General features: G+C 43.1%; 1 protein-coding gene across 3 annotated transcripts in view; it reads right to left on the reverse strand.

Annotated features, from left to right (window-relative positions):
* Window positions 1-15,450, reverse strand: part of PIK3AP1 (phosphoinositide-3-kinase adaptor protein 1) — a 1,689,354-nt gene that overhangs the window by 1,450,853 nt on the left and 223,051 nt on the right. For 2 of the 3 annotated variants that reach the window (XM_086922323.1, XM_086922324.1), the window contains exon 3: window positions 6,570-6,986. The exons of the other annotated variant lie outside the window; for it this stretch is intronic. In XM_086922323.1, the coding sequence (XP_086778449.1) occupies window positions 6,570-6,986 (417 nt within the window). The remainder of the gene's footprint in view (window positions 1-6,569; window positions 6,987-15,450) is intronic. 3 annotated transcript variants of the gene reach the window in all.

Genomic DNA, 15,450 nt, shown 5'->3' on the forward strand with positions numbered 1-15,450 from the left:
GTGCCTGAGTCAGTTATCTGGTCCGGTTCACAACTGCGATCTCTGTTGCAGTCCTGACAATCTATTGCAAAGTTATAAACTTGCACGCTCATTCCCAGCCACCAGTACTTCAACTGTAATTCTATTAGAGATTTTAAGATCTCTTGATGCCTCAGACCCAATCCCATGTGTGCTTCTTGAATCAAGTAACCCTCTGGTTCCTGTTTGGAATTACTCTGTCCCCCACTCCAGGGATTTGAGCAAAAGGAACGGAGTTTGCATCAATTATGTATGTATTTCGGAGTGGATAATTTAGAGGTTATGCAGCGTAATTGCTTTCCATTGAGGCTTTTACTGCTAGTAGAGTTTCACCATCTATTCTTTTTTTTTAACGCTTTACTGTAGCTACGGTAGCCGGTTGAACAGCTGCCTTTGCGGCTTTATCAGCCAACGAATTCCCTGCAACGTGAACGTCATCACGTTGAAGACTCAGCGTATGTATCACGTGAGTCTTTCGTAGTTTTTTCTGTAAAAGAACTACTTGTTCCCATAGCTTTTTGTGCTTTATTGTGCCACCTTTCTCATCTTTGTAATCATTTTCAATCCAGGTCTGCAAGAAATCATTGTAAGGCTAGACTCAGTAATGTGAATCGCACACTATTAGTGTGGGGAATTCGTGATCGGCATTTTCAAGCGCCATCTTTAAAGCCTGTAGTTTAGCTCGCTGAGCTGTGCAGTTTCTGAGTGATTGAGTTTTAGTGACCATTGGTCTGAATTTACCTATGCGCCAGCGACCTTTTACAATTGTGCATGCCGCATTGTATACTTGGTTATCCACAATCCAGTGTTTTGCAGATCCATCTGTGTAGATTACACAGACGTACTGTTCGAGAGGCAGAATATCGGTCGGCAGAGGACATTCATACTTGTATTCTAGATTTTATATTTTTTTCATTTTGGGATCAAAAGTGTGTACCACGTCTGTTGCATCAAGAGAATTAACCCATTGTATCGATTCTGGCTGTAACGCTATAGCATTTGGAATGCTCGGTCTTGTTACTGCCTCAAGGGCTGATACTGCTGTCAAAACAGACATGCAATTCCCTTGGGCTCGGGCTTTTACTTTTGCTACAGCAGTTTGAACCGCAGTTAGAATTTTTTCAGTAGAACTGAATTTCATTTCAGCCTGTGTGTACAAGTGTGATATGTAAACTATTGCTACCGTTTTCTCCCTCATTAGAGGTCAGGTACGTGAATCCGCATCTTCCTGGGATGACTCGGATTACAAGGTTGCGTTCGTTTACGCGTGTTTGCAGCTTTGTTTTAGTTAACATGTCTGTTTGTATTGAACGTAAAATTTTTGTTTTGTTGCATAGTCCTTCTTTTCTCACTGCAGGTTTATCAAAAGTAATTAGTCTCTCAGTTTTAACCTCTTGAAGTGTAGCTAGGTTTGATCTTCTGCTACATCTTGGGAGTCCACTGGGCCTACTTCTTATTATTGGCCACATGAATGTGGTTTTACCAGGTCGATTGATACAACTCTGTTCTCCTTTTTACCAGTGAGGGGCGGTAGTACTACTGATCTTGTTCCTTGAATTGCTAAGACATGTACTGCTTTTCTGTAAGAAGGCCCGAATTCCTTCTTTACCGTGATCTTTTCTCTGACCAGATCCCCAATCTTCGGAATCCAGACAGGTCTTGCTGGGACAGGTGGTTTTTCTTCAGTGGCCATTGGCTTTTGCTTTGTGTTACTTTGACTTCTTCTTGTTTCATTTAAGTCCTGTAAAACAGCCAAACAATCTTTGATATCAAAGGTTTTTTGTTCCACCACTCAAGTATGGCGATCAAAGTCTTCGATCAACATTCTAGTACCGAACAAGAGTGATTCCACCCAGAGAATGTCTTGGCAGATTATTAAGACTACGTTGGACACTTATTAGATGTTTGACCCACCCATCACCCGAACCTAATACCCTCGCTGTTATAGATTGCTGTATGTCACAGTTTTTTCTCTCCACTACCACATTACCCTCAGGATGGAAGGGGCTAGAGTACCGCAATGCAATGCCCAAGCTGGTCAAGGCCTCTTTGTAAGCTCGAGAGCTAAACGCAGGACCCTGGTCAGAATGTAGCGTGCCAATTGCGTATGTGCCGATAAAGACTCGCAGATCTTTAATAACAGTTCTGGCGTCAGCCGAGCGCTGGGGCCACATCCAAATGAATCTCGTCTTAATATTTATGGGACCGCATTTGTCCGGGCGGACGCCTGTGTGTAGATAGTCCAATGCTGTCTAACCACATGGATGCTGCACATATTCCTCTGCTGTGCTGGGTCTCAATGTAAAAGGGTGTGGTCATGACGAGCTCAGCTAGTCATGAGCACAGCTCCACTGTACCTCATGACGAGCTGAGCTCGTCATGAGCATCGAAGGGGTTAATAGAGGTGTCTGGGCTGTTCTTACTGTGCCTGAGTCAGTTATCTGGTCCGGTTCACAACTGCGATCTCTGTTGCAGTTCTGACAATCTATTGCAAAGTTATAAACGTGCACGCTCATTCCCAGCCACCAGTACTTCAACTGTAATTCTATTAGAGATTTTAAGATCTCTTGATGCCTCAGACCCAATCCCATGTGTGCTTCTTGAATCAAGTAACCCTCTGGTCCCTGTTTGGAATTACTCTGTCCCCCACTCCAGGGATTTGAGCAAAAGGAACGGATTTTGCATCAATTATGTATGTATTTCCGAGTGGATAATTTAGAGGTTATGCAGCGTAATTGCCTTCCATTGAGGCTTTTACTGCTAGTAGAGTTTCACCATCTATTCTTTTTTTTTAACGCTTTACTGTAGCTACGGTAGCCGGTTGAACAGCTGCCTTTGCGGCTTTATCAGCCAACGAATTCCCTGCAACGTGAACGTCATCACGTTGAAGACTCAGCGTATGTATCACGTGAGTCTTTCGTAGTTTTTTCTGTAAAAGAACTACTTGTTCCCATAGCTTTTTGTGCTTTATTGTGCCACCTTTCTCATCTTTGTAATCGTTTTCAATCCAGGTCTGCAAGAAATCATTGTAAGGCTAGACGCAGTAATGTGAATCGCACACTATTAGTGTGGGGAATTTGTGATCGGTATTTTCAAGCGCCATCCTGTAGTTTAGCTCGCTGAGCTGTGCAGTTTCTGAGTGATTGAGTTTTAGTGACCATTGGTCTGAATTTACCTATGCGCCAGCGACCTTTTACAATTGTGCATGCCGCATTGTATACTTGGTTATCCACAATCCAGTGTTTTGCAGATCCATCTGTGTAGATTACACAGACGTACTGTTCGAGAGGCAGAATTTCGGTCGGCAGAGGACATTCATACTTGTATTCTAGATTTTATATTTTTTTCATTTTGGGATCAAAAGTGTGTACCACGTCTGTTGCATCAAGAGAATTAACCCATTGTATCAATTCTGGCTGTAACGCTATAGCATTTGGAATGCTCGGTCTTGTTACTGCCTCAAGGGCTGATACTGCTGTCAAAACAGATATGCGATTCCCTTGGGCTCGGGCTTTTTCTTTTGCTACAGCAGTTTGAACCGCAGTTAGAATTTTTTCAGTAGAACTGAATTTCATTTCAGCCTGTGTGTACAAGTGTGATTTGTAAGCTATTGGTACCGTTTTCTCCCTCATTAGAGGTCAGATACGTGAATCCGCATCTTCCTGGGATGACTCGGATTACAAGGTTGCGTTCTTTTACGCGTGTTTGCAGCTTTGTTTTAGTTAACATGTCTGTTTGTATTGAACGTAAAATTTCTGTGTGTTTCTGTGACCAATTAATTGGTTTGAAATCAGGTTTGATTAATTCGTAGAGAGGTTTAACCCTCTCTGCATAGTTTAGAATGTATGTTCTTCCGACGTTTAAGAAACCTAGAATTGATTGTAAGTTTTTTTGCGTTTTTGGGGCTTGGAGCACTGCACACTTCTCTAAGAAGTTGTCTGCTAGGCTTTTGCCTTCACTCGATCACTCATAACCCAGAAATAGGACTGTGAGGTGGGCAATTCGTGATTTTTTAAAGTCGAATTTGTACCCTTCAGATGTGAATCCAAGTATAATGGTGTTCCCTCTTTTCAAGTGTATGTCCCAAGTTATCGTCTGTAAGATAGATGTCATCGACATAAGATAATGCCTAATCATCATACATTTGTAGTAACTCTGTTACTCTTGCAGAAAATAACCCTGGGCTATTCTTGAATCCCTGGGGGAGACAGCAAAATTGCCTCTGGGCCCCCATACTGGAGAAAGCGGTCAAATACCTGCTTTCTGATGCAATGTTTTGACAGAAGAAATCATTTGAAATATCTAATGTTGTTTTATATTTTTTGCGCACGATGTTATTCATCAGTGCTGCACTGTGTGAATTTTTTACTGCAGATATTTTGCAACAAGAGTTTAGGTTTCTGTAGTCCAATACTAGACAATATGAATCATCTGGTTTGGAGAGAGGAAACAAAGGATTGTTCATTTGTGAGGTGCATGTTTCAATCACCCCCTGGTATTCAAGTTGATCTAAGATCTACCTGGCTTGTTTTTTAGCTTCTTGGTTAACTCCTTGCATGCTCATGACGGAGCCGCTCCGTCATGAGCATCGGTTGAGCTGGGCTCATGACGGAGCGGTTCCGTCATGGCCCGCTCGGCGCGCCTGCGCGGAGCGAATTCCGCGCTTGCGCTGGGCATTCCATTGAGCGGGCGGGCCATGACGGAACCGCTCCGTCATGAGCACAGCTCAACTGCGGCTCGTGACGGAGCGGCTCCGTCACGAGCATGCGAGCGCCGCTCGGCCACACCGCCCCCCTAGTGCTGCGGCGGAATTGCCGCCGCAGCGAAGGGGTTAACAGGATACTGCCTTTGTGCAGTGGGTTGATTTTTTAACTGGATTTTATGGTGAGGTGAATCCTCATCCCATACTTCATGATTTTTGTATAGTGCTGGAGCCTGGACCACAGCCCATTTCCTTGCATAAGTGTGTATTTTATGTATTGGAACATGTTTTGAGAAGGCAGGTCTAATCATTTCTTCGCCATGTGGGCATTCCCTAACAAATTCTGGTGGCCAGTCTTTCTCAGCTAGAAGGATATCATAGCCTTCAGATAGATTCTCCCAAAAGAGTGTTTTTATTTTCCTAGTTATGTCAGTGACATACAAACTTTCAGGTTGTATGAGGGAGGCCGTATGCCACGAACCCGCTCTGCTACCCTCTCAGGGCCCGTGCGCACCCGCAGCCCCGACTTTGTTCTGGTGCCCACCGTGTTCTGTGGGGGACGCTGAAAAGGGGTCTATTCTGAGGCTGCACATATAGGATAAAGACAAGCAACAAACAATATCACCTCGCGCGGCAGGGGGCGCAATTCACTTGCGGGAGCGATAATTGCTGCCAGATGTTGGCGCGCACTAACGCGTGTGAATCTCCTGACCTGCATGCGTTGCCATTGAAGGCAATGGTACGCATGCACAAGCTTGGCTGAAAAGCCAAAGCGCTCAGAAGAGGTCGTTTTCCTTTGCAGCGCATGCGCGCTGCGAAGGCTCAGCCTAAAAAACACAAAGGGGAAAAGGAAGACGGAAGTGAGAGGTGGATACACAGTTACAAAGTAAGTAATTTTATTTCTTTATACAGTTGTCCATAAAACATTCTAAAAACACAAATGACAATTCAGATCATAAAAACGACTCATCCTAACTACCCAACACCCCATGACCCACAGTTGCAAATGGAGAAAGCAAAATAAACCTGCGAGAGTGAGCTAAAGGGGCAGGGAATGTTTGGTGGGGACGTGAGGTGGGCTAAAGACTATTGAGCCTTGGGAATCAACACCCTGACCTTCAATAGCACCAGCTGCGACTTCTGCACAAAATCTTGGGAACCGGCACTTATTCTCTTACAAATTAAGCACTGGAAACCCCAGGAACGTAATTGCAGCAAATACAAACGTGCTTCAATGAAATACAGTCAGACATCTAGAAGAAAGCCACTGTCAGTTTTAAATGGGTTGATGGCTTTATCGTTGGCTTTATCACAGGCCTGGAATTATGAAGATGTAATACAAATGTGACATAAGATTCAAGCAACAAGCATCGGCATCGCCAGTGGCTTGGCGTCAATGTGCTTGTGCATGCAAACATTGTGCATGCCTCTGTTTTCTTACTAGACGTTGTCCATTACCTACCTCAGCATGAGCAGGGCAGCCAAAAAACGCTGAACATAAAGTTTTCAGCAATTTGCCGGTACCTTGCATTGATTCAGTGCACTTCGAGGCAGGAATTAATGAATGAGAAAATCTCTACTTTGAATGTATTTAGGCATCGTTAACACATTATTTGATCTAAAGGTTCATGACATATACTTTAGTTTAAGGTACAACATAATCCATTTAATAAGGTAAATCAAAGCATGGTCTTTCATACCATAGTTTGAGAGAAGAAAATGTTAGTCATAAAATGCGTCATTCATTGTCCTGTTTATGTACTAATATTACGTGTTTTTGCTATCACTGAACAAAAAATGACTGCTCTAAAAACATCAATGAGCAACGAAAAAGAATGCATGGACCAACCTTTCAAAATGATCTCTGCAACAGCTGCAATGTACGCATCCGCATCATCTTCACAGGAGACCTTTTTCCACCGAGGCCAGTCCTTGAATACATCTCCAAATTCCTCACAATCAGTTACTCCACAGAACAGTACAACCACTTTTTGTGGTGGATGCAGAGCTTTTTGTAAATTCTCTATTAGGCTGGGTTTGGAAAAGCACGTTACCAAGTCTTTCGATAAAAGGATGACAATACACTTACTGCTCCAAAACATCTGCAAGTCTTTAAGAGCAAGTGTGCCATTGATGTCCACTTCACAGCTGAGCAATTGATGGTTTCTTATTTGATAGCTGGAAAGGAAGAGATCTTTCAGGTACTGGCACCATTCACTGCCATCATTCCCATGCATGATTAAAACATCACACATATCCGTAGTGCCTGTGAATTAGAGAATAGAAGAAAATCTGTAACTTCTGGCATAGATTTGCTCTTCTTTATCAAAATACAATCGAATATTCAGTTCTAGTTTTTAAAATGATCACTGGGGCCCATATGAAAGATATGCCCTGGACTGCATCGGGGTGCACCTTTACCTGCATGTGCTGTGGGCAGGCCAGGTCAGTGCTCTTTATCAAAATAAATGTGCTTTCCTCGGGGCAGCTTTGAACTTGGACCTACCCAAATGACAACACATTAGTGAAAGGTGAACTGTGTGTTTGAAGCCGCCGGTGTGCCTTTCACTGTGCAGGCTTGGTCTGCATTTACGATGGACAGAAATGCCCCTTCAGGCGGATGCAGTTAGTGACTCCTCCCTTCTACAGGGGCATTTTCCCTACTTCACAGGAGTGCCCTTTGTGAGACTCTGAGGTGCATTGACTCTGTGCCACCTTTTTGTGGAGCACAGATAGTGTACCTCCTGATACATTCTTTGCCTCTGCACCCGCACCTATAAAACAACGTGGGCGCAGAGGCAAAGTGCTTCCTCGTATGCATGGAATACATCCCCATGCAATTGAACGAGCATCCCCTTTTGATTGCACCAGCACCACGCGCACCAGCGCAATCTGTATTATATCAGGGGCCTCGCAGGCATCTGCCTTCTGTATTTCTAAACTTCATTGGGTGTCGAAAAAGTGGGCACACACCCGATGCGTACCGGGAGCACTTTTGATAAAATGGCCTGAGGAGTTCAGGATTTGCTAAAGCATGTTTCACATTTTTAACTTATCATTTATGTTTATAGTCAGAGATGCACTTTAAAAAAAACATGTATTGGCATTTCTTAGAGTGCAATAGCAATCGAAACTCAGATACTATTACAATTTGGTATGCGGCCATAGGAGTACAGATGCAATGTTGAAGGGTTCACTTTGTTGCTCCATGCCAGTGCATACTTAAAGCGGCCGCCTAGTAAAACACTCAACGTGGAACATTAAATGTAATTTAACTGTAACAAGCCCACTCCCCACCCCCGTGCTCCATCTTCCAATCCAGCCAGAGTTACCCAGTATCTACCTTCTTTTTCCTCTGTCTCTCCTAGGGTCAGATATGATCGTCCAGTCCTCCACGTACAGCCATCTTTAGACCATATAAAGATGGCTGTACTACAGCTTATTTGACAGGAGAACCTTTTATATTCACGCAGGCCCCTCATGGGGACCTGGCACTGGGAGGGTCACTAAGGGCTTGTATCAATGGTCAGCCAGTTACCCATCCCTTCTCACCTTTCTCATATGCACCTCCTCTGCTCCAGCCATTTCCGGTAAATTACGTTGCCAGTAAGATACAAGGGAGGCATCGGACTCAACCATCTGATGGAAATAGGTCTCTTAGCAACGGTCAGACCAAGCTTTAAGAATTTAAGAATTTGCTGCTTAAATTCTTCATTTTTGTTTCGAGGATGAGACCCAGTAGGCATTGTTTGATTGGGATTGAGATAGCCCAGCTTGTGGCGTTGATGAGCTGTGCCAATATATCTACCCAGACTTTTGTAATGACGGGGCGGCACCATATCACATGAAAAAAGTCAACCATTATACACTTTGATTGCACACACCTCGGGTCCCTCACCAGGTATTTATTATGTAGCTGTTTAAGGGAAAGGAAGGCAATTAGCATTATTTTGTACTGTAGACGCTTACATGGTGCATTAATCAATACTCCCCACAACCTGCTATGCATTTTGGTCTACTCCTTAGTGGCAGTAGGGTTATTGCAAAGTGCTGCCCCGTATTTTCAACCTTCAGATGCTCCACTGGCTTGTCTGCGTGTTAAGCCTGATACAAATACATAATTAGTTCCCCACCCTCCACCATAGGGAGCATAGTGACCAATGTTTGCGTGGGTTCAGGAGCTTCAAGGAATGAGGGCCAAATTTCCCAAGCCATAGCAGCAATTTTAGTGTCCTGGAAAAATTGACCAGATCGCAATCCATAAGCCTCAAAAGCGTCTTGCATGGTAATAAACCTAGATGCAGGATAAAGATCAGACAGCGTGGCGAAGTTTCCGTCCCACCAGAGGTCAACAGCCATATTTTTGGCAATTTGTGAAAAGGGCCACACTATCCAAATGTCCAGGTCCGGCGCAAATGGTGCCTTACATATAACCTACTGAACCGCTCTTTCCCAGAGCTGGCAAACTAGGCGAATCATATGCGGAAGGGTCTCGGGCACTCTATTCCCTCTCCTCAGAAGCTCCTCAGAAGGGCCCTTAGATTGTGGTCACATACGTGCCAGCTAGTAACGTTTTCTCCCAGTGACCACCCTCATCAAGCCAGAGGACTGCATGCTGCAACTGGAACGCTAAGTAGTGTAGCTTGATGCCGGGTTCCTCCATCCACCCTTTGCCCCATTCCAGTTTAAGTTTGAACAATACCAATCAGCATAATTTTCTTGCCCAGAGTAGCTCCACCTAGAGCTGATCTCGTTCTAGAAACACCCAACAAGGAATCTGGTCCATGGTGCCTTGGAGCACATACAGACAGTGGAGTAGTACTACCATTTCGATCAGTGCTATTTTTCCCATCAGGAAAAGTTTTAAGCTATTCCAGAATTTGATAGAGGGAAGGATATTTCTGATAACCCTCCCCAGGTTCAGATTGTGGCATTACTGCACCCCATGTGCAATTTGCAGCCCAAGTTCTCGAACACTCTCAGGGCAGTCTTACCTCTGAGAGTGATTCCCAGACTATCTCCTTCAACTGCCCAAGCAGGAAAAATGAATCACATACAGTCCCAATATCTCTCCAAATTCCAGCATGGCGTTCTGGATGATCAGTGCAGATGAGGCTGGCTGAATAAGATGTATAATCTGGTTGTCAGCATAGAGAGAGAGACAACATGAACTGTCATGCCGAAATGGATCCCCCAGCCGTGCAGCACCTGTTGAAGTCAACAAGTCATGGGCTGCATCGCCATGGGCAAACAGAAGGAGGGTTAGGGGGACCCCTGCAGAATACCCCTCTGGAGTAGTAACTTGTCAGAGACACATTTCCTGGTCCGTAGAGTAGCATAATCTATTGGATGTCTTTGTGCCCAAGCCCCATTCTTTACAGTACTATCCAGACATATTCCCAGCTAACTGAGTCAAAGGCTTGTTTAATATCCAGAAAGACGAGCTCATATTGGTGATTTTCTATGCAAGAAGCATGCATTACATGAGCTAAGCAACACAACTTATAAAGCGTATTCCTGTGCAGTATGAACTCTGACAGTTCCACATGAACCAGCCACAGGAGGTACATCAGCAGACATGCGGCCACTACGTGACTGAGTAATTTCTGATCTACATTCAACATTGAGAGTAGATGGTGGGAGGTGCATTCAAGGGTTCTTTACCTGGTTCAGCACCAAAACAATGAGGGCCTTCCGCATGGAGTCTGGGAGCACTTCCCTCTCAAAGGCCTCTGAAAAACAGTCAACAGTTTGTCCGCCAAAGTTCCAGCAAAGGCCTTAAATAACTCAGCTGAGAATCGATAAGACACAATTAATAGTCATTAGGGTGGTTAAACTAGATGATTTATGGATAACAAATTCAGTGATATATCTGGGGGTAAACATAACATCAGAGTTGGAGCAAATTGTTGATCTGAACCTTGCCCCAGTTATCCAGAAGGGGAGGCAGGACTTTGTTAAGATGGACAATCTACATCTGTCAATAGTAGGCTGCTGAAACATAGTTAAAATGATTCTTTTACCCAAAGTCCTTTACTTCTTTAGAGCAATACCATGGGAGATAGAGAAGCCCTGGTTCAAAGCAATGGAGGATATGATCAGCAGATTTTTTTGGGCATATGAAAAGACAAGGAGGGCACTAAAACTTATGACACTTCCCAGGAAGAGATAGAGATGGACTGTTCAAAATGTGAGGATGTATTATTGGTCGACAGTGCTCCAATATATGTGCTCCTAAGTGGGGGAGATTCAATGGATCAATGGATCAGTGATGGGTCACCAGATATCTATGAATTTACTACTAGGTGAAGAGGCTAAACAAATATTCCTGAGACGTATCCAACCAAGCTACTATAAGAAAGTTAGATTTAAAGCCTGGTTGGCCGCATTTGGGGTTTGCTCTTCTCTGAGGAAAAAGATAGGTTTTGGGAGAGTGAATTTTTATACTCCGCTCTTTAGGAATCCAGAGCTTCCAGGAATCTTTCATGATATAGTAATGTCACGCTGGGAAGATTTAGGCGTTAGAAGGATGGGGGATCTTTTTGCTGCAGGAGAATAGCTTAATTTGCAGAGTTTCAAGTCAAATATGGAGTTGTTTGCAAAGAGTTCTTCAAGTATCTACAGATACAGGGTTTTTTTAGCTGAAAAAACTGGGGGGGCAAGAGGATTTATTAGGGATGTAATAATTGGGGTGGTGGTGAATAAGGAGTGCTGGAGGTTAATCAGATATATGGTGGTCTGAATCAAACTCCACAAGATGATCTTGAGAAACATGTTGAAAAATAGAAACGAAAGCTAGGTGTACCAGGCAGATGTTTTTTAGAATCCTTGGAATTAGGCCAGACTATATTGTGCTCGACAGGACTACAGGCTCAGCATTATAAAACAATTTTTGACCTCTACTATAAACCAGCCAAAATTGCTAAATGGGGGGGATCGTTTGTGTTCAATGTCCCCATTGTCAAAGTACAGATGCTGACTTAGTACATATCTTTTCTACTTGCTCTCTTTTAGAAGTCTTACAGAAAGATATTGTGCATTTTTTTAGAACACTACCTAAAACTAAAAGTAACGTTAACACCAGAATTAATGTTGTTGGGTGTTTGTAGCGAAGGGACGACAGAATCACACCAATACTTTTTGTATTTGGCCATGGCGGTGGTTAGAATTTGTATTTCCTCAGCCTGTTTGGATCCCTCGGTTCCTCTTTTTGACAATAGCTTTTATCAATATTTAATATTGAAAATGGCATTTAGGAACAGAAGGGTCAGAGGGCCAGTGAAATGATAAATCGTATCTGGGTACCAATTTATCGTTGGAAAAGTGATATAGTGCTGGGTCAAGCTGAATTATGATTTTTTTTAATTAAGAACGATGGGCCCGTAGTACATGAATTAGGTGAAGATGAGTGCACAAAGTTGCCACTTTATTTAACTGATGGAGCTCTCTGGAAATGTTTAAAAGAATAAGGACTGGTCAAACATTCCTAAAATGAATGTATTTGAATTTGTGCTTTTTTTAATTTAGTGTCCAAATTCCAAGATGGCTCCTCTATTCCTTTTTACCCGGCTGTTTTTGATGTATGAATCTCCTCATGTATTTATGTATTTAACTTTGACAAAATCTGCAATAAAACTCTTTTTTATTTAGGAAGGAATAAGAACTAAAGTTGAAATGTTTAACTTGGTAATTTTAAAACAACAGTGAATTTCAAATATTCATAATTCCCAGTTCCAACTCAAGTACTGTTCTTTTTCATTTTTAGATATGGTTAGAGACAGCTGCTTTAAAGGTGTTTTGAGAAATGATATACAAATTCTCAAAGAGGAAATAAGAACTGGTTGTAGAATTTAAACTTTTGGCATATTTAGAAGGCTTACTGGTGAAGGAGGAAAGTTGCCTAAATTCATTAGCTTAGTCTTAGTCTATCCCTGAAAGACGGATCATAATTTACATTCCAGAGTTCCTGGTTCTTTGTGTACATGGTTATCCTCAATATTTTACAATAGCATCGAGAACCAATGATGGAGGTTCATGAATCTCACGTAAAAAAAATTTGTAAGACAAAATCATCAAAGTGCAAAAAGAAATGGCTTTATCAAGCTTCCATTCGGTAGTACTTAGCTAGTGGGAACTGGTTAGCTTGAGATTTTGGCTGTTTTAGGGACCCCATTTCTGAAAGTTTAAAGTATAAATCACTATTGTTTGAGAGCACAAGCACTGAAATTAGTTGAAAATAGGCAATACATTCTAAAGCTGTTTTGAGGAGAGGGCTCCAAATACACCTTGCCCAGGGCTTCAAAAGCCTTTAGGTGTCAATGAGATTCTGGTATGTAGGTACTCACAGGACAACCTTAGGGGCAGCGCACTAGCACGGCTGGTGCAGAGTTGAGAGGTTCCTGAGTAAAACTCTGGCTTTTCCCAAAGAGAGAAAATTAGAGACAACCCAGCAATTGGCCTTGCTTTACCCAGTACTGCACTCAGCTGGCTTCACAAGACTTTCACATGAGCACAGATGTTTTTAATCCATACCTTAATTGATTGCCCTATTTGTCACTTCCAGCTGTGAACTGTGATCTACCTGAAGCACCGCTCATGGTTCCGTAAATAGCCAATACTATGATATAGCCAACATGATTTCATGCACTGTCATGATTGATCTGCAGTGTAAGTTCATGAGATTTAAGCTGAAGAGCCTGTCTCCAAGCTGTTGTGAGTTTTCAAAGATTGATTAGATCAAGGCTGTGTGCCAAGGTATCACCCAAACTGGGTACAACCCCAGTATCTGTGGAATTATTGCCACTGTCCTAGCAACTGTAACTTATAACTGCTTATACTTTATCCTAGCAGAGTTCAACAATTAAGACCAGGATGAATGTTAGGCAGAAAAGGTCACCATGTGTAACACCTGTGGCCTTTCAGTGGATGGATACAGAAAACTTTCACTTCAGAAAAAGTTTTTACTCTGTCACTTGAGCCTATTTGTGGCTGGTGCTGTACTACTTCAGTGACATTTTGGTACTGGTCACATGCACCTTAAATGGATTCATTTTTTACACAGGGATAATGGAATGAGTCCAAATTAATGGTATCCAGTCCCGTGTCCTTTGCTCTCCAGCATTAAGTGTGGCAACATTGCTACCTATTGGACTTGCTCCTTGGAGGTTGTCATAGATCCATTGGTCATATTATTTTGGAAAAAGATGATAGGGCCTATAATTATGGTTTATGGAATGGACTGCTTAATTCTCTTATGCACACATGATGTGTTACGTTATCTGTTCAATCTGTACACAACATTAACAAAACAACTTAATAGAGTTGATCAGTTTGAAGTTGCAGTAGGGTTGCAAGTGAATTAAAATAAATCTGAGGTGTTTCCCCTGTTTGTGTTAGACCAATCAGTAGTGGAACTCATGTAGGTTTGTGTGGTGATCTGTATTGCGTAATGCCTATTAGAACTTCATGATGTCACCTGTGGGTTTCCATGTACCGAGCATTCCTCCCCAGTGTTCCCTGTTTGGCAGTTGCAGCTGCTGTGTCTCCCCTTCATGCTGGACGGCTCTCTTCTCCTGAATAAACCTCAAACTGCAGTTCCTGCCTCCGCCTCATCTTTACATTGGCGACGAGGATGGTCAGCTGTTCTCGGCTGTCGTTTCTACTTACTGAACATTTTCTACAAGCAAAGCGGTTTGATTTTCTGGACATTTTCCCCTTACGACCCACTTCCATGTGAGTACATTTACTAATACTTTCTACGCGCTGTACCTTTAGAGAGCCGTTGCAGCCATCAGACTCTTTTATTGCAATTTGCCCCGCTACCATTTGTGCACCCTTCAAGCTTCTCTTCGTGCTACCAAGCGCACTATTAAACTGTGTCACTCGGTTTCGTACTACCGACTGACTTCATTCCTGCCTTACCAGCGCTACGTGTGGCCTCACTCCTGGTTTCCAGCGCTGCGCGTACCTTCACCGTCCAGTGCTGTGTATCTCTTCACCCTCCATCGCCAGCGCTGCGTGTTTCTTCACCGCTTGTTCCTCCACCTTCAAGCTGCGCTTCGGAATGATGACGTAGTCGAACGTCCTTCTCTATCCAGCGCCAGCACGCATTTTGGTGTCCATAGCAACCTGCACGTCAAGACGCTTTTCCTCTGTGCCTGTCGCCGCGTCACCAAGACGTTCTCTTTGACTCTCAACGCCTTCACGTCACAAAGGCTTCGCGTCTGTTTCAACCCAGCCTTCTTTGTGTCTGCTATGTCAGCTGCTTCTACACGTCACTAAGACTTCGATCACTGCCTTCAAGCCTCATTATTTCTCTCTTTTTCTCTCAACACGCCGATGTGCACAGTATCTACTCGCTGATGTGCACAGCTCCTGCATGCTAGTGTGCACATCATCTGCACACACATTGCTCTTGGCAAAAGATTACCTACACGTTTATGCTGTCATATTTGCAATAATTACTCGTCTTCTATTATTTATTTTTTTTGTTCGCTTCCTTGTGCATAAACCTTTCAATCTAAAGGAAAAATAGAAGATCTTACAATGCAAAACGTATCTCCTCCTGCTCCATTTCTTCAGACTCCTGGAGATCCTCCTCTTGAATGGAAGCTTTGGTTGAGATCTTTCATGGCCTACTTAGGGGCAATCGATGGTCTTAGGTACCGTGCAGAAAGGAAAAAGAGTCTAATGTATTATCATCTTGGTGTGGAAGGACAGAACGTTTTTGA

This window comes from Lissotriton vulgaris, chromosome 5, assembly GCF_964263255.1.
Source record: "Lissotriton vulgaris chromosome 5, aLisVul1.2, whole genome shotgun sequence".
In the NCBI taxonomy this organism is placed as follows: domain Eukaryota; kingdom Metazoa; phylum Chordata; class Amphibia; order Caudata; family Salamandridae; genus Lissotriton; species Lissotriton vulgaris.